Here is a 26,431-nt window from a genome sequence, read left to right on the forward strand (position 1 = left end):
TTCACGCTATATCCCGCATGTTACAAGGTAGGCTGAGGGAGCGTAGTGTTAAGACACTTAGCTCCCCTCGTTCCACCGAATTCTAGAGACATTGCGTGTTGAGTGGCGTAGCTGGACCACGCTCGTGTTAATACCATAGCGAAGAAATTAAAATATTAAATATTTAATTTCCTCGAGTGGGAATCGAACCTACACTCTGTCGCTTGTACAGTAGCACTTTTGTACCGCTATACCGGGACTGGACTCCATACCAATAATATTCATGTGAATATTTTCGAGTAATTTTGACACAACTGTTGATTTTCATTACCTTTAATAATAGTTGGTGATAGAACTGTTAATTTTGCTAATCATTATTATTTAATTAAAAATTTATATATGAAGTAATCTATTTAATATCGTTAATTTAGTATTTCAATTAAATATATTAAATTTAAATGCGTCATTGTGACGCAGCTCGGACGTGTTAGCCTAATCCTTTGTTTTTATTTAGGTTCACGCTGTACCCCACATATAGGAGGGAAGGCAGAGGGAACCTGGGAACCTAGGAACTCCGCTCCCGTTCCCCACTTTCCGTCTAATTCTGAAGAAATTGGGTGTTGAGTGGCAAAACTCAACGCCACGGTTTGCCTCGTTACCAAAGCGAGGAAATGGAAATAACAAATATTTCGATTCCTCGAATGGGAATCAAAAAAGAAAAATATTTCAAGTAAAAGTAACACACAATGGACTGTAGCACTCACTTCCTTATAACGTAAGTTTTGACAGTTGAGTGCCCTAAATTTTGTTACTGTGAAATATGGTCAGAACCCAAAAGTTTAGAAGAGACGAATGTTGAAACTTACACTCTTGTAGTTTTCACTTCAATCCTTCGGCATACGCTAAATCATTTATTCCTAGGACTCTTTGGATTAACTTATGTGTTTTACGAACTAATAGAATAATACTATTTACAAAATTTTATAATAATTGTCTTAAATTTTTTTAGGTTACCGCTGAAACTCGCATGTAGCAGAATTAGAAGAAAAAATCTATTGATAACTTCTGCTTTAGTTATTTATAATATTGTCCTTTTATTGGCAGCAAAAGTAGTATGAAAATCCGTCATCTAATGGGAAAAATCATATCTTAAAAAATTACCTAGGAAGTATTTATTGTAATTTGTTTTAAGCAACCATAAGATGTTTCAGGATTATCCATTGATGACATGAGACCGGGTCAGTGGCGTAGCTAGGGGGGTGCGAGCGGTGCGGTCGCACCGGGCATCAACAGGAAAAGGGTATCAAAGTGGACGATTAGTGTGTTTTTTCTTTGTTTTTTAGACTTTTTACCATTTTAAAGGGCATCAAGTCCTTTAAGCCGCACCGGGCATCAAAAGGAAAGGGGCATCAAAGTCGACGATTACTTTGTTTTTTAGAATTCAACGGCGATGATCACGTTTTTTTTTTTCAGAAGTCAACATTGACGATCACTTTGTTTTATAGAACTCAACGGCGGTGATCACGTTTTTTTTTTTTTAGAAGTCAACAACAGGAAAGGGGCATCAAGTTCCCCGAGCCGCACCGGGCAGCAAACCTAGCTACGCCACTGGACCGGGTATATCTAGTATAAGAAAAGAAAATATATACAATTAGAGCAATATACATACAGAAAGACTAAAATCTAAGTAAAATAACACAAATAATAATTTAATAATTTATTAATCCATAAAACTCAACAGTAGTTCACAAAAAAAAACGATAAATTATTATAATGAGATTCATGCAACTATTTAAATAAACTATTTTATTAAATAAACATAATATGGCACAATGTTTGGTACTCGTGTGTTAACATTAAAGATAAAATAAAAGTAAATAGCCTATGGTAAGTACAAGCTACAGTATAGAAATGGACTTAAGCGTGTTTTTGAAGAAAAAGACGTGAAGCATCACCCTACACTTTATATACATTAAGTAACTGGTAAGTTAGGTAACAAGTTGTAATGATATATATAAGAAAGTTATTTAAAATTAAATAAATAAAAAAAAATTGGGACGCCCTTTTCTCAATTACAGGAGTTTTTAGAATTCCTTTCCTTCTTATTCGCTCTCTAGACTCTCTAAAAACCTCTATGCCAAATTTTAGCGTTCTACGCTGCGTAATGTTAAAAAATATATATATATATAAATAGATGAGTGATTCTTATAAAGCTGAAACTGGTAAAATATTCAAATGCTCCTAATAGTACAAATCAAAATGTTTGTGAGGATGGATGTTTCCACTCTCACACAAAAACTACTGAACGTTTTTAGATAAAACTTTGCAGCTTATACACCAGAATAAAATATAGACTGCAATTGATGTGAAGATTTAACAATAAGTTTAAGCAGGCGAAGCCGCGTGTGAATAATAATGCTCAAACTAAAGAAGAATGCATAGATATGTAAATAGACTAGGAAATAGTGAATTACAACATTGTAACTATGTATTATAACATTACATAAACGAAAATATTTTAAAATTATATTAATGTAAAAATATATCTTTTAGTACGAAATATCAGTATACAATAATTTCATTTTAGTAAATCGATTTCGAATTTTCTAATAATATCGATATTCATTCGATGATTGTTAACTAATTTATTCTAATTTCAATATTAATATACAATTTAATCTTCAGTTCCGGTTATCCATTGGAGGTACTTGAAAGATCTTGACTGAACTGGTGGCGCCTTGGACTCAACTCGTGGGCGTGATTGTGGGTACGATGGTACGTGCTCTCTGGAAAATTAATTTTATACATAATATATTAAATATATTTTAAATGTAACAATTTAAAAGGATTAATGGTGTATATTTAGTATTATATATATTTGGAAATCCGACGTTAATGTCTAATAATAGTAAAAATCAAAGATCTTCCTATATGGAACATAGATTATGAACACTATATAAATATATCTATAGTTTTTTTCCCTTCACGCTGTACCCCGCATGTATCAGGGTAGTCAGACGAAGCCTGATGCTATGACACTCCGCTCTCCACATTCTACTGAATTCCGGATTATTAAAATATTACTTTTAATTCAATAATAATTTAAACATAATTATATAAAGTTACTTCTTACCTAGGTTCAGCAGAAGCACGAGAATGGTATACCGGCACGTTTGGGTTATGGTACGTTTTTGGATGAATGTTGGGGTTCAATGTGTGACTTTGTACTGGCGGATGTTCAGACGCCAGCGGAGGCTGATAGTTATTCGGATTGTACCTGTCCACTGATACACCTCTAGGCCTTTCTGGTATTGTCTCTACGTTGCTCTTGAGATATGAGCTCTGCGGTCGTCCTCGTCCTAACGTGTTCGTTTGTTGAGCCTTTGACCCAATATACTCAGGCTCGTAGCTTCTCTCTCTCCAGGTGCGAGGTCTTAAAGTCTGTGTCCAACTAGGAGTAACAGTTGCTGTATATTCTGTTGGTGCATTATATTTTGGATCTTCTTCCCAAGGCGGCCTCACTGACGATTTTTCATACTGATTACTGATTTCTGAGGTTTTTTCTGTGAATTCCCTTAATTCTTTACGCCATTGTGGTTCAACAACTTCAGCTGGTTCATTGTTATCATAATAGTATTGAGGGGATGGGTCTGGCTGTGGTTGGAATTTTGTTTCTCCAGGTATGTAAGTAGACTCCGGTACAGATATGTAACGCCGTTCATATTCACTGTAATACGTTTTCCTACCAGGTAGCTTTGACTGATCACTAGCTGTTAGTGGTTTAACAAAAGACTGATTTGGCGCTGGTGGGATGTAGGAAGTAGGCGTGTTTTTAGAAAATTTGCTGGCAGGCTTAGGTTTCCATGTTTGGTTAATGCTTGGCGTAACTGGTATAGAAGATTGCGGGGGTTGATAGTAATTTTGAATTTCAGGTACGTAACTAGCATCTTGCTCCCACGGTGGTGGCACATAAGAAGAGAATTGTGTTGATTTTTGATAACTATCTGTTGATTCCTTTTTGAAAGAAGAATATTGATTTGGTTGACTGGAAGGTGCTAAGGTTACGGGTTTTGAATCAAAATTGCTGCTTGCCCAATTTGCGCTGGGAGTATAGTTCGAGTATGAACTTTGTTGATAATCATTTGAAATTCTGTAACTGTTTTGTAAATTGTTCTCAACGTACGGTTGAAATTCTGGCTTGGGTTTGTATTGAGGTTGCGTAAAACTTTGATACTGTGGTTCTGGTTCTTGAATTTGAATTTGAGGTTGAGGTTGAGGTTGAGGTTGAGGTTGAGGTTGAGGTTGAGGTTGAGGTTGAGTATATGTCTGTCTCAATTGTTGACTTGGCAAAAGCGGGGCTGATGGCACAGCACTAGAAATAGTATTTTCTCTGTTTATCTGGTGATACCACTGCTGATCTTTGGATATTGTACTTGGTTTCACATTACTTACTGTTAAAACTTCTGACTGAGGCTCACTCCATAGGTTTTGCTCATAATTTTGGTTGGTTTGATAATTATTTTGATAAATATCAGAAGCATTCACTTGACGATCGACACTTAGCCTATCTAGCAGCAAACTGTGACGTCTTTCTGGTTGTGGTTCAGACGGATATATTGGTTGATATGGTTTCGATAGTGGTTGTGGAGTTGACAGAATTCTATCGTCATTTGATGAAAAGTATGTTTTCAATGTTGGTACCGACGGCTGCATTTGCTCATAAGCGTGATCGAGAATTTTTGTAGTTCGATTTACCGTTACAATGTTTTCTATTTTATTATATTCAGTTTGCGTACTCAAAGCACCACTTGGTTTATCTGTAGTGGTGGTAATTATTTCTGTATGTGACTTTTTAATTATTTCTTGTGCTGGTCCAATTGGCTTAATTTCAACATCTTCTACTTTTTCTAAAGGTATCGATGGTTCTCTAAAAGACACTCTTGGTTCACTTTGAACTTTAATTTCGTGCACTATTTCTTCTTTATCATTTTGTTTATCAATATTTTCATTTTCGTCAGTTTCTATAACTTTTTCTTCTATATGCTTACCAAGATTTTCCACTTCTTGTTTCTTGTTCACTTCTTCTTGTTCGCTTTTAGCTTCAGAATCTATTGGTTCTTCTGTTTTAGTATCTGATTCACCTTTCACAACTTCTTCAGATGTTTTTTCTTTCATTTCAGTGTCTTCGGCTTCTTCAAATTCTTCTTCAACTTCTTCCTGGACATCTTCATCAACATCTTCTTCAACCGGCTGGTTTGGTTCCTCTTTAACAATATTTTGCTCTTCTATATCTTCTGTTTCCTTAGTTTCCTCAATATAATTTATTTCTTCTTCTTCTTTTTGATTTTTAGTAGAACTTTCAAACTCCTCTTCATCTTCATCTTCTTCTTTGTCTTGTTCGATTTCATCTTGTTGGTTTTCAATATTTTCTTTATTTGCTAATTTAACATTTTCTTGAATATCATTATCGTTCTCAATTTCTGTATTGTTAGCTTCATTGCTCAATTTGCTTTCAGGTTTTCTAAGTATTACTACTTCTTCAACTGCTACATCTCCTTCATCTTCTACTTCAACCTCTTCTTCCTCTTCTTCGATTTCCTCTTCAGAGTCATCCTGCGTTGATTGCAAGACCACAACTTTTTTAATAGTACTGGATTCAACTTTCTCTTCACCAGTAATGATATGTCCGTTTGGTTTTATATCAGTCTTATTGTCCTTACTTTCTACTTCATCACTATTTTCTTCTACTACGTCACCATTTTCATTAATTTGTGCATTAGATCCCTTTTCCTCCACATCTTCACCTTCACTTATATTTTCCTCGATAACGACGTCTTGATTTTCTTCTTCCTCTTCTTCAAATTCTTCAATTTCGTCCTGATCTACTTCTTTTGGTATTGTTTTAGTTTCTATCTTTGTTGTAATCTCCGTTTTGCCATCTATAGTAGTTTTTGTTGTTGTTGTTTTAGTTTCTTCGATAGTTCCATCAGGCAATATTTTCTTAGAAATTTCTACTTTAGTCTCGGTCTTAGCTGCTGATGATTTCGAAGGCAGCTTGATCACTACATCTGCTTCAGCGTCACCATTTTCATTTGTTTTATTTTCTTTTTTGGACTGCTTCTGAACAATTTTAACTTCCTTCTGAAAAATATAAAGAATTTTATGAATACATTACTTTGTTTACACATGCCAAAGGAAAACATAAAAAAAACAAATGTTTTATTAGTAACACACTTTTAAATACACAGCTACTAAATGCAATACTAAAAAATGTTATAATATTATATGTATATTAGTAGTAAACATGAATAAAGTTAAGAACACTCACGATAATTATAAGAGCATTGTTTTATTCTTTAATTTTGTAGAGTAAATATGTATAACATAGAATATAAACAGACATATAGATATAAATATAGTAAGTGTACAGTAATTTCAAATCGACCTGTTCGTAATTATTTGTAGCATCTGTATCTTGCAGTGATGATGCTAAAGTAACTGGAATACTTTTGATATCAATATCTAATTTTGGGAAAATATCCGTGTTTTTCACGTTGATGGTTGAATCATATACGAATATGTCTTTTAGGGTATTGTTTTCTTTTCCTTTAAAATTTGTTTCTCCTTTTGGTCTCGTTTGACAAATTTCAACATCATTACATTTTTCTGGAAGTAATATATTTCTATTTTCATTGCTTCCATAGTTAGAAGATCCATATAGAGTGTGATTATTAGAAAAAAATATTGTAGATGATATATTGTTGCTATTGCTACTATTACAACTACCATATTTACTGTCGTAACATGGCAACGATTTTTCTGTTTTTTTCCATGGATCAGTATTAAGTTTATCATCAATACCAAGTGTTGATGAAGGCGGCGCCAAATGGGAAGAGCTTTCTTTTACTGGATTAGGATTGCTTCTTGTTCTTAATAATGACTTTGGATTTGCCGGCAGTTGAAATGTTGGAAATACTTGTACTGGTAAACAATTAAAATTCGGTATTGCATTTGGTATGCCCGAAGCAGGAGGGGATTGAACCGTTTGTGCTGGAGTTTCAGGTACACCTTGGCTCATTGCATTTCGCATTAAACGTTTAGCCATTCGTTCTGACTTAATTTCTGAAAGATCTAGCCCTCCTGGGGTATATGTGAATGGTTTACGCTCCTTATTCATAGCTCCATATAAAGCTGAAGGGGGATTCATCGTGCTGAAATAATATTATAGATTTTTACCATGTGTAACCAATTTTTTGTGGTTAACGTATCAAAACAACTGTAGCTTTTGAACAAGTTGGCAAACTGACAATAATAAAAAATAGATATAAAATACTTACAGAAGTTAAAGGTAATTTATTGCAACTGTTTCCTGTGTTGCAAGAACATAAATTTTTAGATATTTAATTATTTAACATAGAAACATTTTCACTTTTCACTTTTTTTCAATTTTCACATCACTTAAAATGAAAAAAAAACTGTTTTTACGATACACACACAAATATCCGGTCTCAGCGGTTAAATATAGATCCAATTGCAAATGACCCAGTGTATTCGAGTCCGATGGTAAAGCGCGGTCGGCGCGTGCGCCGCCTGCCGCCTACTGCCGTCTGCTCGCTTACCGCCATGTATTTTGGGCGCGACCCCAATAACGGGCGTCTTCTACAATTTGTCTTGGGCGAATCGACAGAACGCGTGGTTTCTTTTGAGCGATTATTGTACAGTTTTTCCTGTCTCCGCTTCCATTAACATCAGCTTTGATTTACCATTGTTTACCATTATTCATATGGTGTGTAATATATGTATGCTTCTTTAGCACTCTCCAATATATATTTTTGTTTTATCTACCTTCAGAACATATTGGAAGTTAAATAAACAAGAGTATGAAACATTGCGCTATTCTTTAAAATTTATAGAATAACAATTCCTATCAGCTTCACGCTGTATCCCGCACACAGCAGGTTAGGCAGAGGGAAGCTAGTGTTAAGTTCTGTTCCCCACTTCTGTTCTGCTCTGCCGAATTCTGGAGGCATTGCGTATTGAATGGCAGAACTCAAGACCGCGCTTTGCTTCGACACCAGAGCGAAGAAATGGAAATATAAACCTAAATAAATATTTCACTTTTATTTATTTATTTAACAATTTATAAATGAAAAATATTGCTTATATTATTCATACGAGTAGGATTGGACCCATAACCATAACGTTACATAAGGTACATATCAACTGCGTCGAGTCGGTAAATCTACTTATTTATACTATTATATAAATTATGTTGTTACTTTATGTTAAGCCATTTCCACTGAATGTTAATTATACTGCACTTTTGTGTAAGTTCTTCTCAACAATTTTATAAGCTCGGTATCATGAAAAAGTAATTAGAATCTTTTAAATGAATCTTTTTATTTATACTTTTAACATTTAAATGCTTAAATGCTTTTAATTTTTGCCTTTTAAATGTTATAAAAAAGTATTTGTGTAAGAGTAATCATCTCCGTATTTACATACTCGTATATGTAAGTATTAAACTTTGTAATTTCTCACGTACGTTACAGTCGTTCTTGTTAATATTATTTTTTTGCAGAGTCACGCTCTTTGCCGCTTCTAGCAGGATAGACAATCTAATCTTAAACACTCCGTTTCCCTCTTTCATCGCAATTGAGAGATAGCGTATTAAATGGCGGAGCTCAACACCGCACCTTCAGTACCAAAGCGGAGAAATTAAAATATTTCATTCCCATTCATTGTTTTTACAGTGGTGTTCATTGTTATTAATTTGGTTGTTATTAATTAAAATTTTTAAAGTTTAATATATGTACTCACTTTTATCTCTGTCTTCGTTGACTCTGATGTAGACGACATTCTGCAATCAAAGAAAACGTATATATGCATGTGCATGTGCATTGTGCATGTATGACTTAGTGGTCGGAGCACTTGGAGGGTTTCTAAGAGGCCTAGATTCAAATACCGCTAAGTTCATTCAAGAAAATGAATTATTTCATATTTTCAATTTCCTCGCTCTGGTAACTAGGCAGAGTACGGCGTTAAGTTTCACCACTCGGCACACAATTACTCCAGAATTCGGCGGAAAGTACGGAGCGGAAGTGTTTTAATGGGAATGTAGTATCATTGTATTAGGTTCCCTGAGCCTACCCTGTTAAGAGCGAGATATACACGTGAACCCAGAAAAAAATAAAGAATATTACATAATTAAATTAAAAATAATTTTAATTTTCCCTATTACATTAGTATAAAGTATAACGAACCGTCATTAATTAAATCCACATATTGTTTTAAAATTGAATATGAATCAGTACAATACAACATTATCGGAATAACGTTTAATAAAATTAAGTAAAGCCTTTATTTGACGGTTTTCATGCATAATTAATGTGATATTTTGGACCAAAAATCATAATAATAGCAGAAAATCTTCATGAAAATTGTTAATTTGTTGACATTGTATAGTAAATCTGCGTGAAATTTTAAGCATTAATACTCTTTTTTTTATTTTATCATAATACCAGTTTTTCTTTGTATATAAATACACGCAATATTTAGTTTATAACTGTTTTTTTTGTAGTTTGTAAGTTTTTAAGTAATCGTTCTCATAAAAATGAGTATAAAAATCGTTGTTTTTTATACTATCTTTTATTTCAGGACTATTCCACATAACAGGAGAGGGTTTCCCCTGTGTTTTAGCTGCGTAGTATCGGGTATTTTTTATTGAGATTTTCACATTGATTTTTTTTTAGTTTTGCACTATTTCCCTGATGAGGCCGTAGTGGCCCAAGAGTAAAAATTGTTGTTTTAATTCTTACTCGGAGGAATGATTTATTTATGATTTTCTTTGTCTCGCTCTGTTAGTAAAGCAAAAGCGTTGCGTTAAACTCCGCTACTCAAAACGTAATGCCTCGACAATTCAGCGGTAAGTGGAAAAATTAAATACCAAAAATATGATCTATTATTCATATTCGTATGCGTGTTTTGTAAACAAACATAACAATAACGATCTAATTAGACAAATAGATTGAACGTAAACTACTTACGTCCCCATAATTCGTGCCAAAACACGTAAATTCACAGATTTACCGCAACAATATATCCCATAGCACGGATTTAACTCTCCATCCATACAATAATCACTATTCTGTTAGTATTTCTATTAAGGAGATTGAAATATTTAATATTTTCATTTCTTCGTTCCTGGTAACGAGGAAAAACGCGGCGTTAAGTCCCGGCACTCAACACACGATGTCGGAAAGTAAGGTACGGGATACAATACAATTTTAAACACAAAATCAAAACAAATCAAAAGAAAAACATTCCGAAAGTTAAATAAAACGCTTATAGCCCACTCCTATAAAATTACACTTAGAATTAGATAGCCAAGATATTGCTGGTACAAGCAAAACTTCATTTACAACATCGAAAATACCCAGCTCGACGATTTCCTGCATCCTCGCACATTCGATTACCATTTTCTCTAAAGAAAATTAGGAAAGCTTTCGGAAAAAGCCCTGGTAACAATATCTTTTATTCCCACTTGTCGTACCATCAGATAAGGGTGTTTCAAGAATGTGCTTACTTCATTACTAATTGGGGATTAGTGTGGGATGGAATTGTTTGATATTTCTTGAAGGTTAACTATAGCATATTTTTTTAGCTTCACGCTTTATCCCCCAAATAGCAGGGTGGATAGAGGGAACCTAATATTAAGGTACTCCGCTCCCCACTTTCCGCCGAATTCTGAAGGCAATGTCCTTTACCTAAACGCCACAATGAAAAATGAAAATATTAAACATTTAATTTCCACGAATGGGAACAGAAGCCCCAACCTGTTCCGTTAACAGTCACATGTGCACAACTGCCCCTAATAATTACGAACACTTTACACATTACTTCCCATAGGAACAAAGGAAGTATAAAATTAACGTTTCCCCCCACAATTTCTAATATCAACCACAATCTATCAAGATAAACAAATAAAACAAATCATACATGTCAAGTGAGCATTAGGCAGACGTCCAACAAGATTCGACCATTAACCCTGTTCAAAGAGTTATCATACAGCTTTCATACATTAATGTATGTATAATAAACTTTTTTTTTTTCTCTAGAAGCTTCTAGAAATACATGCTTCAATAAATCCTTACTTTTAGCTACTATTTCACACCGCAATGGACAAGCTGGCTATTGAGAGAATGTTTAAAAGATGGCAAGGATAATAGCTGAAAAAAAAGTGGAGGAGGAGCGCGATACACCTTCACAAAGGTGAAGGTGTATCGCGACGGTTGTGAGTTCGACTCCCACTCGAGGGAATAAATTACTATTTATTAATATTTAGATATCTTTCTTCGCTCTGACAACAAGGCAATAAAAGGCTCCAAAGGTGCAGCGAAGAGTGCAGAGTGTCTTGACACTAGGTTCCCTCTGCCTATCCTGCTGTATGCAAAATGGGTTTAAATAGTGAAATATATATCGCTTAGATCGCGTGGTCTCACAGATTTTTCCAAATATACGGAGCCTGGATAAAAACAAAAGATTTGAAGCTATTAACAAAATGTATGGCTTATTGGCTGTTACATAACTTAAAGTTTACGAGACATTCCCTTTATGCACCGACCAAATGCAATTTTGGTTGTTACTTACTACGTCTAAGTAATAAATTTGGTTCTAATAAATGTTTTTATTGGTAGTCATTTCGAGAAGAGAATATACGAGAGCCTAACCTGAGATTAAGAATGTGGATTCAGATATTTCTATGGATTTTTTTTTATTATTTAAAAAGTAAATGCCAATAGTTGAGGCCAGTCGTGGCGCAGGTTCGATTGCCATTCGAGGAAATAAATATTTAATGTTTCCATTTTTTTCACACTGGTAAAGCGCGACAATTAATTCCTCCTCATGCAATGCCTCCATAAATTGGGAGAAAATGGGGAACCCATTCAAAACATTCATTTCGAATTCGGAGCTTGGAGAAGAGTGACTTACTTTTTGTCACTTCTCTCTGCCCTACATAAGCGGTACAAGCATTGAAGCTAACAACGGAATAAAAAACCCAATTTCTTATGAAACACTTTCAAATCGAGAAAATTCTCATACAATTTTACACGTAATAGATCGTATGTTTCGTGAAATAATGGCGAAGATTGCGGAAAAATTTTCGTACTTTGAAAGGCAAATGCTGAGGATAAGTTCATTCAGTGCAGATTTCCTACAGCGATAGTCCTCGCATAATATGATCGCCTGTCGTTCCTAGCTTCCCAATGGCATGGCTGAATAAATTGTGGTTTATTCTTCTCTATAGTTTTAACGGATGGATATTTCTTTTTTCACGCTCTATCCCGCGTGTGCAGGGTAGGTAGAGGAAACCCAATTAGAATTAGCTTCTCGATTTTAAAAACAGAGAATCTACTGTAAAGACTTCATTCTTCATTTTTCACGTAAAAACGTTATAGTGCGTGTTACATTTAACACGTCATTACGTAATATAACGCCGTGAGTAGTCTTGCCAGAGCAAATATACTTCAATCTCCAAGTATAAAATACATATTATTAATATACGACTATTTACATTCACATCTTACATACAATTAAAAAAAAGAAGACATAATTAATAACCAACTGGTACATCTGTGTAAAGAAGATATTGCTAATATTTAAACATATTGCACTATAAAATAAATAAAGGTTCCCAAAAAGTGAACCTAAATATTTTATGTTTAAAACCTAAATCGTTTCAAACAATAGTTATTACTGTGAAAATAAACTAGAGAGTATTTATTTTTAGTGTTTATACAATTTTTATGTTGCCTCGTAATGTATGATCAAATAATAAATATATTATTTACAGGAAACATCTGTTTATTATGTTTTGAGGTCGTCATGGCGTAGTCGTACAAAGGTCGAACTGTATAGCAACGGTTGTGGTTCGATCTCCGTTCGGGGGAATGAATTATTATTATTATTTATAAATATTTTCATTTGTTCGCACTGGCACCAAGACCAAAGCCCGGCGTTGAGTTCAATTCAACACGCAACGCCTTAAAAAAAATCATCGGAACATGGGGAACAGAGTTTCTTCATACTCGGTTCCCTTTGCAATATACGGGATACAGTGTAAAGCTGAAAAAATAATCTGTTCATGGTTTAAAATACATTGATTTTCTTTATAAAATAATTTTCAAAATAAAAAGTCTTTCTTTTTCTTACATACCAGATTATAATATTTTATATTTCTATTAAAACTACGAATTTAACGTCGCAATTAGGTTGCATACAATAATTGTTTAGTAAATCCAGGATAGGATTTTTTGGCTTCGTGTCAAGACCATCAGTTCTCCACTCTTCGCTCGAATTCGTAACACCGTACTTTACTTTTATAGGATGATGCCAAAATGCTATGAAAGCATTTATATACAAAAGGACGAAATAAGTGATTTTTATAATTTAGATAAGAGTGTGAGAAAAAAATAAGTTTCTTTTCTATAATTTCAGCAAGCGAAATGAGCGAGTGAGTTCTCTTGTTAAATGATTATAATTGCATAAGACTACGACGTAACCATATATCGAATATGTATAAGCATATTTAGAATATGTTTAACAGTTAAAAACTTAAAAATCAATAAAAATATAGATATTTATCTACATATCTATATTTTTTTTAATTTAAAGAAATTTCATTTCGTAAATAATATATAAGTAATGTTTACTGGAATTTTCAAGGACAACGTAGCCTCGACTGTCACCGGCGCGTGCGCGTATTTTCATACATTGTAAAATAAAAGAATTAGAGAAAAATTCTAGTTAACAATACTACAGGCTATATATATTTTTTAAGTTTGAAGGTCATTTGTATTTTCTGAATAAATGTATATAATATACGAGCGGACGCGCGCAGCTTCGCCTGCTTATTTGCACCTCTAGGGGATGATTTAAAATAAACTACGAAATAAATGTTCAATGAAATATGTTTAAGAGTCTTTAAATCGCCACCGATTTTTATAGCACCTTTAGGGGGTAAATTCTAAAAAAACCGTGAAACACGTGTTCAATTAAATATTTTTAAGAGTCTGAATTTATAATTTTATAAAAATCGGTGCCGATTTAATTTTTTTTCCATACAAACTGTTAACCCCTATTTCAGCCCTTTAGGGTTAAAATTTTTCAAAATCCCTTCTTAGTGGATGTCCAGATTACGAAAGTAAACATCTGTCCAATTTTCACGCGTTTACGCACGGCTGTGCGTGCATTTTACCTCAGTCAGTGAGGACAAGTCTTAAACTCTTAAGGACAATGTGATGTCAATATTTTTATATATTTTACAGGACAAATAAAATCATTTAAAATATCAGAACGTAAAAGTAATTCATTAACTTATTTTTTTAAATTGTTTTTCAGGATTAATGGTATAAATAAAACTAACGCCACAAAATCCACTTCAAAATGGGTTTGTGAAACTGTTCATATATATATTCACAAGGATATTTCATAAAAAAAAATAGATAGAAGAAGATTAAAAAAAATCTTTCTATAGAAGTACTAACAATCGTTCAGATATTTCGCTGTATTCGAACGCGAACGTACAGCTTAATTGGTTAGAGCTCTTGGACATGTAATCCTAGCCTTGTTTGGAATTCTACTCTGTTCTATATTTTTTAGGGATTTTCGAAGAGGCCCAGGTTCAAATCCCGCTATGTTCAAGTTTTAATATTAAGTATTAAAATAAATAAATTTCGTTCTAAAAGACCTGTAACAAAATTTATTTATTTCAATTTAAGTATTAATATAGTTTTGTATATTCATATAATTAATAGTTCTGCAATTAAAATATTATTAACTTCTTGCCAAATACTAGTGTTACCAAAAATACCATTTAAAGCTTTTTTATATTTTAAACTTCAATTATTTTTTTAAAATAGTATTTTCTACACTTTTGACACAAAATAAAATAACTAAAAACTTGTTAAATCTTGTACAAGTACACATACAAGCTCTTTAAAATTAAACTAATTTTTCAATTACAGTACAATTGGAAATAAATAAATAAAGAAATTAAAAACATAATAATAGTCATTTAATACCAGAATTACTGCTATATACAAATTAATTTTAATTTCACCCATGCGAACGACGGCACGACCACAATTTCACTTATAAAGCTATTATATATATATAAGTGTATTATAAAAAGCGATTGTATTCCCATTATTTATTGTTAACGTCAAGACTTGTTATTGGTGGCGACACTCTAATTATTTCTTTTCTAAACTCTTCATGAAAGCTGGGGGCAATTTGAAGAATGACGGAGAAATAATTGTAATATTTGTTTTATATTGGGTAATAAGGTACGGCCAGTCGTAGCGCAGAGGCACAAAGTGCGACTGTAAAACCGACTGGTTGTGGGTTCGATCCCAACTCGAGAAGATAAAATATTTATTTAAATTTATATCTCCATTTCTTAGCTCTGGTGTAGAGGCAAAGAGAAATTGGGGAATGGAGTGTTACACTAGGTTCCCTCTGCCTACCCTGGTATGTGCGGGATACAGCGTGAAGCTGATTTGATATTAATACAGTAATTAAAATCTGTATTAATTATTTATATATATTTTATATACTGTGACACATGACTATGACATTGGAATTGTGGAAAAAGATTTGAATCCATTTTTATAGGAAGATCCTAGTTAAGTATAACTCCAGTACTACCTTATACAAACACTTGTCTTGTAATGTAAATCATTTCAATATAGATTTGTACAGTCATATATATATATATATATTTGTCTGCTTTACGCTGTATCCTACAGAAGGAACCTAAGTACACAGAAGGAACCTAATGTTAAGATACTCCGTTTTCCATTTTCCGCCGAATTCTGGAGGTATTGAATCTCGAGCGACCAGAGAGAAGAAATGAAAAATATTTCATTTCTTCGAGTGGGAATTGAACCCAGAAACTGTCACGCTTACAATTTCACGCTTGTGCCCCTACGCCACGACTGGCCTCTGGATATTAAGTAATAAAGCCATATAACCAATATTAGGGCAATAACTTTAATATGAATTTTATAAGTCTTAGGTAGTAGGTTTATAAGCAATTAGCATTTACGATGTGCATATATAAAATTTCCGCTTTCAAGTTACTGCTTGCTGTAAACCAGCTGTAAGTTTACAGGTGTATTTGCAAGATTTTTATTTGTTTCATGAAATATTACTTTTCTACTGATAAATAAATAAAGGAAGGTGAATAAATGCTATTTTTTTTCTCTCATGTTTACGCTTTATATCAAGTTTTGCATATAGCAGGTTCCCACTGTCTTAGTGGGAACCTAGTAACACCCCATTTCGTGTTTTTCGCCGAATTTTCGAGGCATTCCGTGTTGAGTGGCGAAACTTAACGACGCGCTTTATTTTGTTAGTAGAGGGGAATTAAATTGACTTATTTCCCCTAGTGGGAATCGAACCTATAACCATCGCGCTACCGTTCTGATGCTGTACCATTATACTGCGGAGATCTCGGAAAAATTTAGATTTCATTTTCAATATAAGAAGAACATTTATAATTTATAATGAAATAGAATCAAAACACGATAAATAACCCAAATATTCAACAATTATTTAATTTATTAGCCTAAGAAAAGCTGGATACAGTTATAGACACTGTTTAGTTATTGTCTGTGAAATGTATTAACGTTTTGGCGTCGTGCCGAACCTACACCTACCTACGAACATGTTAATACCTATTTAACTTATATTTTGTTTTCATGTAAATTATATTGAAATTTTTCAATATATTGAGGCCAGTCGTGGCGCAGGGGCAGAGAGGGTAGCTGTAAAATTGACTGGTGGTGGGTTCAATCCCCACTCTACGGGATGAAATATTTATTTAAATTTATATTTCCATTTTTCCGTTCTGGTGGTTGAGTTCTGCCATTCAACACGCAATGCCGCCAGAATTCTGCAGAAGTGAAGCTGATTCAATAAAGCCCTTGAAGGTCATTAGCGTAGTGGCACAAGCGTGTAGTGGGTTCAATTTTCCCTCGAGGAAGTGAATTATTATTTATTATAATTATTTACATTAACATTTTCTTTTCTCTGGTAACAAGGCATAGCGCGGGGTTGAGTTGCGCGCTGAGTTGCGTGGTCTCCGAATCCAAAATACATTTCTAAATGTTAAACATCACTCATCAAACGTCATGGACATAGGAATGACGAAATTTAACGTCGGGCATTATCTTGTTACCAAAGAAAGAAAACTAATATAATCCATTCCCCCCAATCAGAATCGAACCTACGACCACCGACACACCGCTGCACCACAACGACCTTGCATTCCAGACAAATAAAATTATCATATCCATTTAAATTCAACCCTAGAAATAAACCTTAGAAGAAAACAGAGCATCATTCCACGTTCCACCCGAGCAATTCCAAAGTCACCTCTATAACGGGCGAATTGCGAAAACAACGCTTTATTATCTACTATCACAATTACATTTCTCTTTACGTTTGTACCGTCAGCAGGCAAATGTATCTCGATTGTGAGATATCTTAACTAGTTTTTGCCTGTAGCTATGTCTGGCGTAGGGGTACAAAGGTGCGACTATAAACGCGATGGTAGTAGATTCGATTCTCACTCTACCTTCCCTATTATATAAGAGATATAGCGTATATAATATAAAAAAATACACAATATTTTTTTTATTGGTGCGGCAATCGATGGTAGTGAATTCGATTTTCCTATAAGTCTCAAGTCATAAGTAAGTTTTCTTATCATTTATCACTAAATAACAGAGCGATTTATCACTTAATTTTCTATCAATCCAGCGAAAAAAGTGTAAAATAACAAAAAAATAAATTATTTAATTTAAAAGCCATTCGAAAATACAATTTTTCTGCTAACCGTACAGTATCTTAGCCGACATATGTGTGTTTTATAGCTAGTGGGCGCTGTTGCCGCGTATTTACTGCAATTACGACTGCAGGAGATATATGCGCCTTTATCAACTCACGCGTGGTATACGTTTAGAATTAGATAGTCTTTTGCGTCACTTTAAATTTCATTTCTATATCTAAATCCATACCTATATTATAAATTCGAAAGTAACTCTGTGTGTCTGTCTGTCTGTCTGTCTGTCTGTCTTTTACGCAATCAGGGCCAAACCGCCAATATAATTGTGGTAAAATACTCATATAGAGATACTTGAGGGTCTCGGAATGAACATAGGATACTTCTTTTTCTCATATTTGTAATATTTTCGAGATATACCGATATATTAAAATACTTATTAATTTGACATGTAATTTATTCCGCCATATTAATAACAACTGTCGTTGCTAAGCAACGATTTACAAAGTTTGTTGTTAGAAAACGTCACCCAAAATGAGCTTGCTTAACGCATGTCTCTATTGAAAACTGAAAATAATTTCATAAATATATTTAATAAATATTCGTATAGTTCAAGCAGGCGTAGCCGCGTTCGGGTCCACTTGTTTGTTTATATATTATAAAAAAATAGAGACTCAAAAGATTAAAATGTTAGAATATAAATATATTTTTCTATTATTTATAGGTGTAATATAATGAGAAAGTCTGTTTTCACAAAACAACAAACCCTTGAAAGTATTAAAAGTACGTAAGATCCAAATAAGCTTTATTATTATTAACGAATAGGTTGCTTGTTTTCAACAACAGTTACTTTCAGCTAGAGCAATATTTTTTTAATTAATATAAATATAGAGAATGGACACTTAATGATATTCTTTTTTCGTTGGTAGTAAATTTTCATTCTTTTTTTAAGCTTCATGCTCTATCCCTTGCTTGCCCCCTCTTTCGCCTCATCCACTGTAATCAACCTGATGCACCAGTAGCATTTATATTGTGTTTTCGAAGGTCCACTGAGGTCTCCCCCCCCCCCCCTACCATTCTTACCTCTCATAATATTATTCATAAAAAAACAGGGTTTTATATTAGGCAAAAAAACAAGTGGAAATTGAATTTGCACCTAGTTTATCTAACCCCCCACATCAACTACCTTAGAAAAATGGTTTTTAGAGAATGTATAAAAATCTAAACCTGCGCATCTCATAAGCCGTCCAAGCACTCCGACCACTAAACCATAACGTAGCGAGAATGTATGGCTTAGTATGGAGGCCTTGGACGGTTTCCAAGAGGCACAGGTTCAAACCCCGCTACATTAAAATTTTTATACGTTTTCTAAAAAGCATTTTTCTTTCCCAGTATGGAATAACACTTTAAAAATGTTAAAAACACCTTAGAAAAATCACTTTAAAAAAGAAAAATAGATATTAGAAATTTGACAATTCCCTTACAGTTAGTTCACAGCAACAGCTAGTATATCGTGCTGGTACCATGTCCACGGATGTGTTTTATTGCTGGCAAGTGATGCTGTATTTCGCTATTACAACCGCAATGAGTGTGGCCTTTATTAAATGCTCTGGAATAGCGCGGGTTGCGTTTTAGAGGACCTTATTTTAGAACTTAATAGGTATATAAATAAAGTTTATATAACTTATTATGGTGTGCGACGCGCGTACCTTACGTAACTGCTGCTTTGGCATCATTTCAGGATATGTAGACGTTAAATGTAAGAATTGTGGTTTTTTTGTCAGCTTCACGTTATATCACGCACACAGCAGGGTAGGCAGAGGGATGCTAGAAGGCTAGTAGTAAAACACTCCGTTCTCCATTTTCAGCCAAATTCTGTAGGTAGCGCGAGTTGAGTCGCTTTGCCAAGACACCAGAGCAAAGAAATAAAAATATAGATTGAAATAAATATTCCGTTTTCTCGAGTGTGGATCGAACCCACAAGCAGTGGCGGTTATAGTCACACCAAATCTAACACAACTTTCCCCTTTAAACATACGCTTATGCCACTGCGCCACTACGGTCTTGGAGAACAAAATAAGCGAATGATGACCAGGACCAATAAAAAAAATGTTGAATACTGTATCAACTTAACTAGAGTTACTCAAGTGACATTTAAATTTAAATAAAATAAAAAATATATTTTATTTAAATTAAATAAGTATACAATAGAGAAATCCTATCATAAATTCATCAATCTAAATATATATGTATAAACTAGCTACGATAGCAATGATATAAAGTTCGAAATTAGATGCGAAATGGGTCAAGGCTTATGCGTTATTATACGTAGATATAAACTATTATAGTATAGTACACCTATAGTTAAAGCTCAGCCAGCCAATCATAATTATATTGTTTGTTACATAAAGACAATAGTTAAAAAAGCTTCTTTGTTTTAATAAACAAGTAAATAATAGTCAGAAAAATATTTTCGTTTGCACTTTTAAACCGAATTTACATACACTGAAATGATAAACGCTAATAAAGCGTGAAAAATTGATAATTGATAGTTTTTCACGCTTTATCCCGTTTTTATACAGAAATCAAGTCAGTGGCAGAACTCATCACTGTACATCATCATTATTAAATCAAAAAATGAAAATAATTTAAATATATTATCATTTCCTCGAGAGAATATCGAACTAACAACCATTTCATTTATATATAGACATTAATCCATTATGCCACGAAGGAAAAATAAGACAACAATAAATTAAAAAAACACCAGCTTCACGCTGAATCCCGCAGAGGGAACCTAGTGTTAAGACACTCCGTTCGCCGCTTTCTGCCGAACTCGGGAGTCATTGCGTGTTGAGAGGCATAACTCAACGCCGCTATTTTGCCTCGACATCGGAACGAAGAAATGGAAATATAAATTTAAATTAATATTTTATCCTCTCGAGTGGGGATTGAACTCACAACCTGTGGGTTTTACAGTTTACACTTTGTGCCCCCACGACTGGCCTCTAAAAACATGAAATTTAAAAAAAATACCATACAAAAATAACAAATCTCTATTCACTTTCCAAAGTTAGAGTAAAATTTCAAATCCACTATAACATTTTCATAATTTTTGTTAGCACACTCCCATTATTCATGTAGAACTAGCTTTCGAAGCGCGACCTCGAAATTGAAATAGTGCTACATATATATATATACATAAATACAAACATACGTACGTACTGTTTATTGCAAACGGGTTTGTACTGTGCAGTAAATATGACGTATTTGGTTTCTGGAATGGATTCCATTCAGAAATAATATTATATGAGTATGGAATGTTGGTAGAGTATGAATTAGAAAGTCGTAAGTTGAAACATTTTTTTAGTTTCAGCAGGGTAGGCAGAGGGAACCTAGTGTTTTAAGACACAAAGTTTCCAATTTTTCTCACAATTCAGGAGGCAGTGATGAAACTCAACGCACTTTGTTTCGACACCCGAGTAAAGGAAATTTATTTATTTATTTATATATACTTTATTGCACAAAATTACAAAAAATGTACAAAAGACGGGCTTAACGCTAAAGAGCAGAGCTAAATGAAAATATTAAATACTTATTTATATCCTCGATCGGGAAACGAACCCATAACCTGCAGCATTACATTCACAAAAGCTTTTGTCCCTGTCAACGACTGACCTGAAAAAAAAAAAAAATAGCATTCTCTCTTGCCAACTGATCATTGTTAAGAGACCCTATGGAGATGCTAACAAAATCAATAGAGGCCAGTCGTGGTGCGATAGGTTTTGAGTTCGAAAATGGGGAACGGAGTGTTATGACACTAGGCTCCCTTAGTTCACCCTGGAGTGTCCGCGATAGAGCTAAGATGATAATATTATAAATTTCAATACACAAAACGAAAAGTTATTAAAATAATCTACAACATTCTCTAATCCCACCACGTTGCTAATTTTAATCGGATTTTCAGTAAATGCACCATTTCAATTTAAAGTCCACGTCATATAATTTACGATGTACTTTAACATAGCTATAAGTCAAATTAGAAATTAAATTTAAAATTATATCTTTATATCTAACGTACTAACTAAGCATTTAAATTACCCTCATTTGTATATTTTCTGCTCACATGCTGGCAGTATATCAGGGGACCTTTCTATTTTAATTCATATAGTATTTGTTATCTATATCTATAACATGATAGAAGAGACCAGTCGTGGCGCAGGAGCAGACGTGTGGGATTGCAAACGTTGTTGTGGATTCGATTCCATTTGAGGAAATGAAAGAGTTCCACCACTTAACGCACAATTCCTCTAGAATTCGTTGGATGACGAAGGAGTGTCTTAACGTTAGGTTTCCTCTCCATGAAGAAGCTGAATAAGATTTTTTCTGCTTCACGCTGTATCCCGCAGGCAGCAGGGTAGGCAGAGAGAACCCAGTTTTAAGACATGAAGAAATTTTTTTTTATTTGTTCTTAAATATCATTACATAAAAATATTATTTTGATAAAACAAAGATATAAATGAAAGCACTTTGTCTTTATGGGATTTAGAATATCATAGCCAGCTCTAAAACCCTTGAACTTACAAGCACTACAAAGAAAGTTAAAAATAATATTAATAATACCAGTTCATTAACACTTAGAAAAACACCTGGATCGCCTTACAAGACGTCATAGTTGGCACGTCTCCATTTTAGCGCTACTTTCATTTGGTATAAGATATTAAATTTATGATCGCACGTATAAACTATTTTAGTTTTAAATTTGATAATTATTTACTAAATTTACATTTTAAGATTAAAATTATTCAGGTTGTAAACTTGTGAAAAGGTTATATAGCAACTACAAAGTAAGGCCAGGCGTGGCGCAGTTGTGGGGTTCTGTGGGATCGATTCCCTCTAGAGGAAATTAAATATTCAATATTTTCATTTCTCCGATCTGGTATCGAGGCAAAGTGCGGCGTTAACTTCCGCCACTCAACACGCAATGCCTCCTTGCAATGACTTCATCAAACCTCACAGCAGTGTGCAAAGATTACATAGAAAATCTGTAAACGCCACCCTATATCGGAAATAATTACGAAAAATTTATATGATTTTTCACTAAAATAGTTAAAATTACTAGAAAATAATAATAATCTAGCAACACTGAAACATTTCATTAATGTTCGTTTCGAATAAATTACTTTGCACATTTCCGGAGGACTTGCCAAGAAAAATTATGTATTTGGCAGTCAATTGGTTTACGCTACTAATGCTAATTATTGGAATCTTATGTAATGTATCTTTTAACTTTAAATAAATTTATGAGACTAAGACGTTTTTAAATATATTTATCTATATATATAAAAGGACTTGTCCTCACTGACTGAGGTAAGACGCACGCACAGCCTTAACCGCTGATGGTAGAAACGTTAAATTTGGACAAAAGTTTACTTTCATAATCTGGACATCCACTAAGAAGGGATTTTGAAAAATTTTAACCCTAAAGGGGTGAAATAGGGGTTCAAAGTTTGTATGGAAAAAAATTTAAATCGGCACCGATTTTTATAAAATTTGAAATTTAGATTTTTAAAAGTATTTAATTGAACACGTGTTTCATCGTTTTCTAGAATTGTCCCCCTAAGGGTGCAAATAAGGGGTTGAAAGTTTGTATAGGTTTTTTTTAAATCGTCACCAATTTTCATAAAATTTGAAATTCAGACTTTTAAACGTATATAATTAAACATATGTTACATGGTTTTCTAGAATTCACCCCCTAAGGGTGCAAATAAGGGGTTGAAAGTTTGTATGGAAAAATCTTTAAATCGCCACCGATTTTTATAAAATTTGAAATTTAGACTTCAAAATATTTCATTGAACACATGTTTCATGGGTTATTAGAATTCGCCCTTAAATAGGCAAGCGAAGCTGCGCGCGTCCGCTAGTATTTATATAAGAATATAGACCGTCGTGGCGCAGCCGGTGTGACTGTAACACGACGGTTGTGGGTTCGATCCCCACTCGAGGAAGTGAAATATTTATTTACGTTTATATTTCCATTTCTTCGCTCTGGTGTCGAGGCAAAGCGCGGCGTTGAGTTCTCCCACTCTACAGGCAATGCCTCCAAAATTTGGCGGAAAGTGGGGAACGGATTGTCTTAACACTACGTTCCCTCTGCCTACCCTGCTATCTGCGGGATAGAGCGTGAAGCTGATTTGATAACATTTTGGACTTTGTTTACCAACAAACACTAAAGTACCAACAGTTACTAAGCTGCGTAAAATTAATACTAAAACTAAAAAATCTTAGTCATCTCAGATATTTTCTTTTAATTGTATCATATACATATAATTTGCATATTTTATAATTTACAAACCAATCAACCATTTTTTTTATCTTTTTAGTTTTTTTATGTGTACTAAAACATATGTATAATGAAATTTAAAATATGACGAAAATCCCTCAAAAAGCCATTCTTTTCGCTAAAATTCTAGAGAATAAAGTATGAATAAAGAAAAGCTTCCGGGAAAATATATTGTTGTCGCGAAAAAGTGGCACAATTTTCAAAGGACCTGCATCCATTCTTAATACTAGAGTGTGGGAGTCTAGAGAATTTTATATGAAAAGTCTTAAATGGATTACCGATCATGTTTTAGTTTTTAGTTTTTTTTAAACGTTTTTTTTCTTAATGTGTAACTAGGTGTATTTAAAAAATATATTTTTTAGTTTGGGAATTTGAACTCTATTATTATGAGTGTTATCGGCAGTCTGTATAATACGGTATTTCATACAATACCTGGGCAATACATAAAATCACTAAGACGTGTAGGTAATATATGAAATATTATTTATTTTATACTTTGTCTATGAATTACCGAATGCGTCGATATGTATGTATAATACGAGTGTGTTACTTGCTATGACTTTACTTGCTTGCATTTCATGCAAATTTTTATTGGTATTATACATGTAGGTATATGTGTATTACCAATAAATATGGGGGGGTGGCGGTAGTTGGTACTACAGGTTTAGCAGATTTTAAGTATAGGTAATATTAGTTATTTTTAAGTTTAAAAATTTCAAATATAATGTTAATGTTACTTGCATGTAAAAACCACTAAATTTGCAGTTGGAATTTAGGAATATAAACCAATATGTATTTGAACAGCAGGTAAGTAAGTATATACAATTCCTAGGAATTTCATTCATTGCCTAGTTAAAGTATGTAATAAACAATAATATTATAATATTTCTGGATGCCTCATATACAATTTTCTACTGGCCATTAATTTGTATATTTATGTTCTAAATAATAAATTTAAAAAACATTTAACGTTTTCTGTATGTATATACATTTTACATACAAAAACAACCATGACACAAATATTTGAAGAAAAAAAATACAATTTCTCTACAATTTTCAAGAGAACCTTTAATAAATTAAGATGTACAAGTCACCTCCAATATAAACTCGAGGTCGTCACTCAAAATAAAATCAAAATTAATTTCATACTGCATTTATGTTAGGACGCGTAAAAAGTTGCTAAACACCGCCCGCCCACGCTATCAACAGAAATAATCTACATTTCTCGCAACTGTCTACTGACATCACCTCTAGCTTTTATACATGAAACTCGATTAACTAACGGAATATCAAAATATATCATTTTAAAAAGCCAGGCGTGGCTCTGGGGCTCAAAGTGTGATTGTGGGTTATGGGTTCGATTCCCACTAGAGGAAATGAACTATTAAAATTTTCATTTTCTTTGCTATGCTATCAAGGCAAAGCGCGGCGTTGAGTTCCACCACTCAAGACGCAATAGATTGTCTTCAGTAGGTTCCTTCTGTCTACCCTGCTGTGTGTTGGATACAGAATGGCGTTAAAAAAAATATATAAATATTGAAAAGTTGTTTCACGGTTTTTCCCTACATAGCTTAGAATTCAAAACATTGGGTATTGAGAGGCGTAACTCAACGCTGCACTTCATCATTTCATATATAATTAGTAACATTAAATATAACGTAACCGCATTAATTAATATAAATGCATATCTTAATTAGCTTACACGAAGTTTACGGAACTTTAACATTAAAACTTCAACTATAAAAACAGTTTACGTAAAAGTTAAACGTAAGAACACGCTCGGTTAAAGCAAACGCTGAAAGGCTGAATGAAAATGTGTTCTGTCATGTGAAAACTTGAATAATATTCAAATAGTTTTTAGTAATGAAAAACATCTATTTTCACTTACTTTTAACTAATAATATATTATATATACATTGCCAAAACCACCGGGTTACGGAAGCGGGCAGGCGATGACTGAGGGTTTGTTACGCGAAGTGTATTATAATAATAGTGATAATGACATTGTGAGGTGTAACAGGTGTGGTACAAACCTGCGAGCAGTCGGCAGCCGGTGCGCGCGCGCAGCACACGCCTCTGATCCTCTAACTCCTGGGTGGAACTACGGAACCGACGGCGGTCCACACTGTAATCTATTTATAAATCGCTTATAATTTTATTGTTTGAGCGAAATTCTCAAGCGACAAGCTCCGCCGGACGCAACACTCTGAATGTGAACTCGAGACCTAACTGCTGGATAACGTAATCGTGTATTTGCGATT

The 26,431-nt window shown here is 33.7% G+C and overlaps 1 protein-coding gene across 4 annotated transcripts; it reads right to left on the reverse strand.

Annotated features, from left to right (window-relative positions):
* Positions 1-1,681: 1,681 nt before the first annotated feature.
* On the reverse strand, positions 1,682-26,385 carry LOC146536354 (uncharacterized). 4 transcript variants are annotated; one of them, XM_085190097.1, is made up of 5 exons: positions 7,317-7,598; positions 6,425-7,190; positions 4,275-6,120; positions 3,113-4,244; positions 1,682-2,765 (listed from the first exon to the last, which is right to left on the reverse strand). In XM_085190097.1, exons 2-5 carry the CDS (start codon positions 7,184-7,186, stop codon positions 2,654-2,656), a joined length of 3,852 nt encoding a protein of 1,283 aa, XP_085046223.1. In that variant the 5' UTR covers positions 7,187-7,190; positions 7,317-7,598; the 3' UTR covers positions 1,682-2,653. The 4 variants fall into 4 exon arrangements, with proteins under 4 accessions (XP_085046223.1, XP_085046225.1, XP_085046226.1 ...); XM_085190099.1 differs by having other exon boundaries at positions 4,281-6,120; positions 7,317-7,597; XM_085190100.1 differs by lacking the exons at positions 6,425-7,190; positions 7,317-7,598 and adding exons at positions 8,800-8,839; positions 26,204-26,385 and having other exon boundaries at positions 3,113-6,120.
* Positions 26,386-26,431: the final 46 nt, after the last annotated feature.

Source organism: Heliconius melpomene, chromosome 9 (assembly GCF_056956725.1).
Source record: "Heliconius melpomene rosina isolate 202511_hmr_F chromosome 9, ASM5695672v1, whole genome shotgun sequence".
NCBI lineage: Eukaryota > Metazoa > Arthropoda > Insecta > Lepidoptera > Nymphalidae > Heliconius > Heliconius melpomene.

What these genes read in the sequence shown, in the direction of transcription:
- LOC146536354 (XM_085190096.1), bottom strand. Translation starts at nt 7,186, where the DNA reads ATGAATCCCCCTTCAGCTTTATATGGAGCTATGAATAAGGAGCGTAAA. An exon ending in CTACAAATAATTACGAACAG is followed by an intron (nt 6,121 to 6,424) that starts GTCGATTTGAAA and finishes TATATTTTTCAG; the next exon opens with AAGGAAGTTAAAATTGTTCA. An exon ending in CGTGCTTCTGCTGAACCTAG is followed by an intron (nt 2,766 to 3,112) that starts GTAAGAAGTAAC and finishes TTAATTTTCCAG; the next exon opens with AGAGCACGTACCATCGTACC.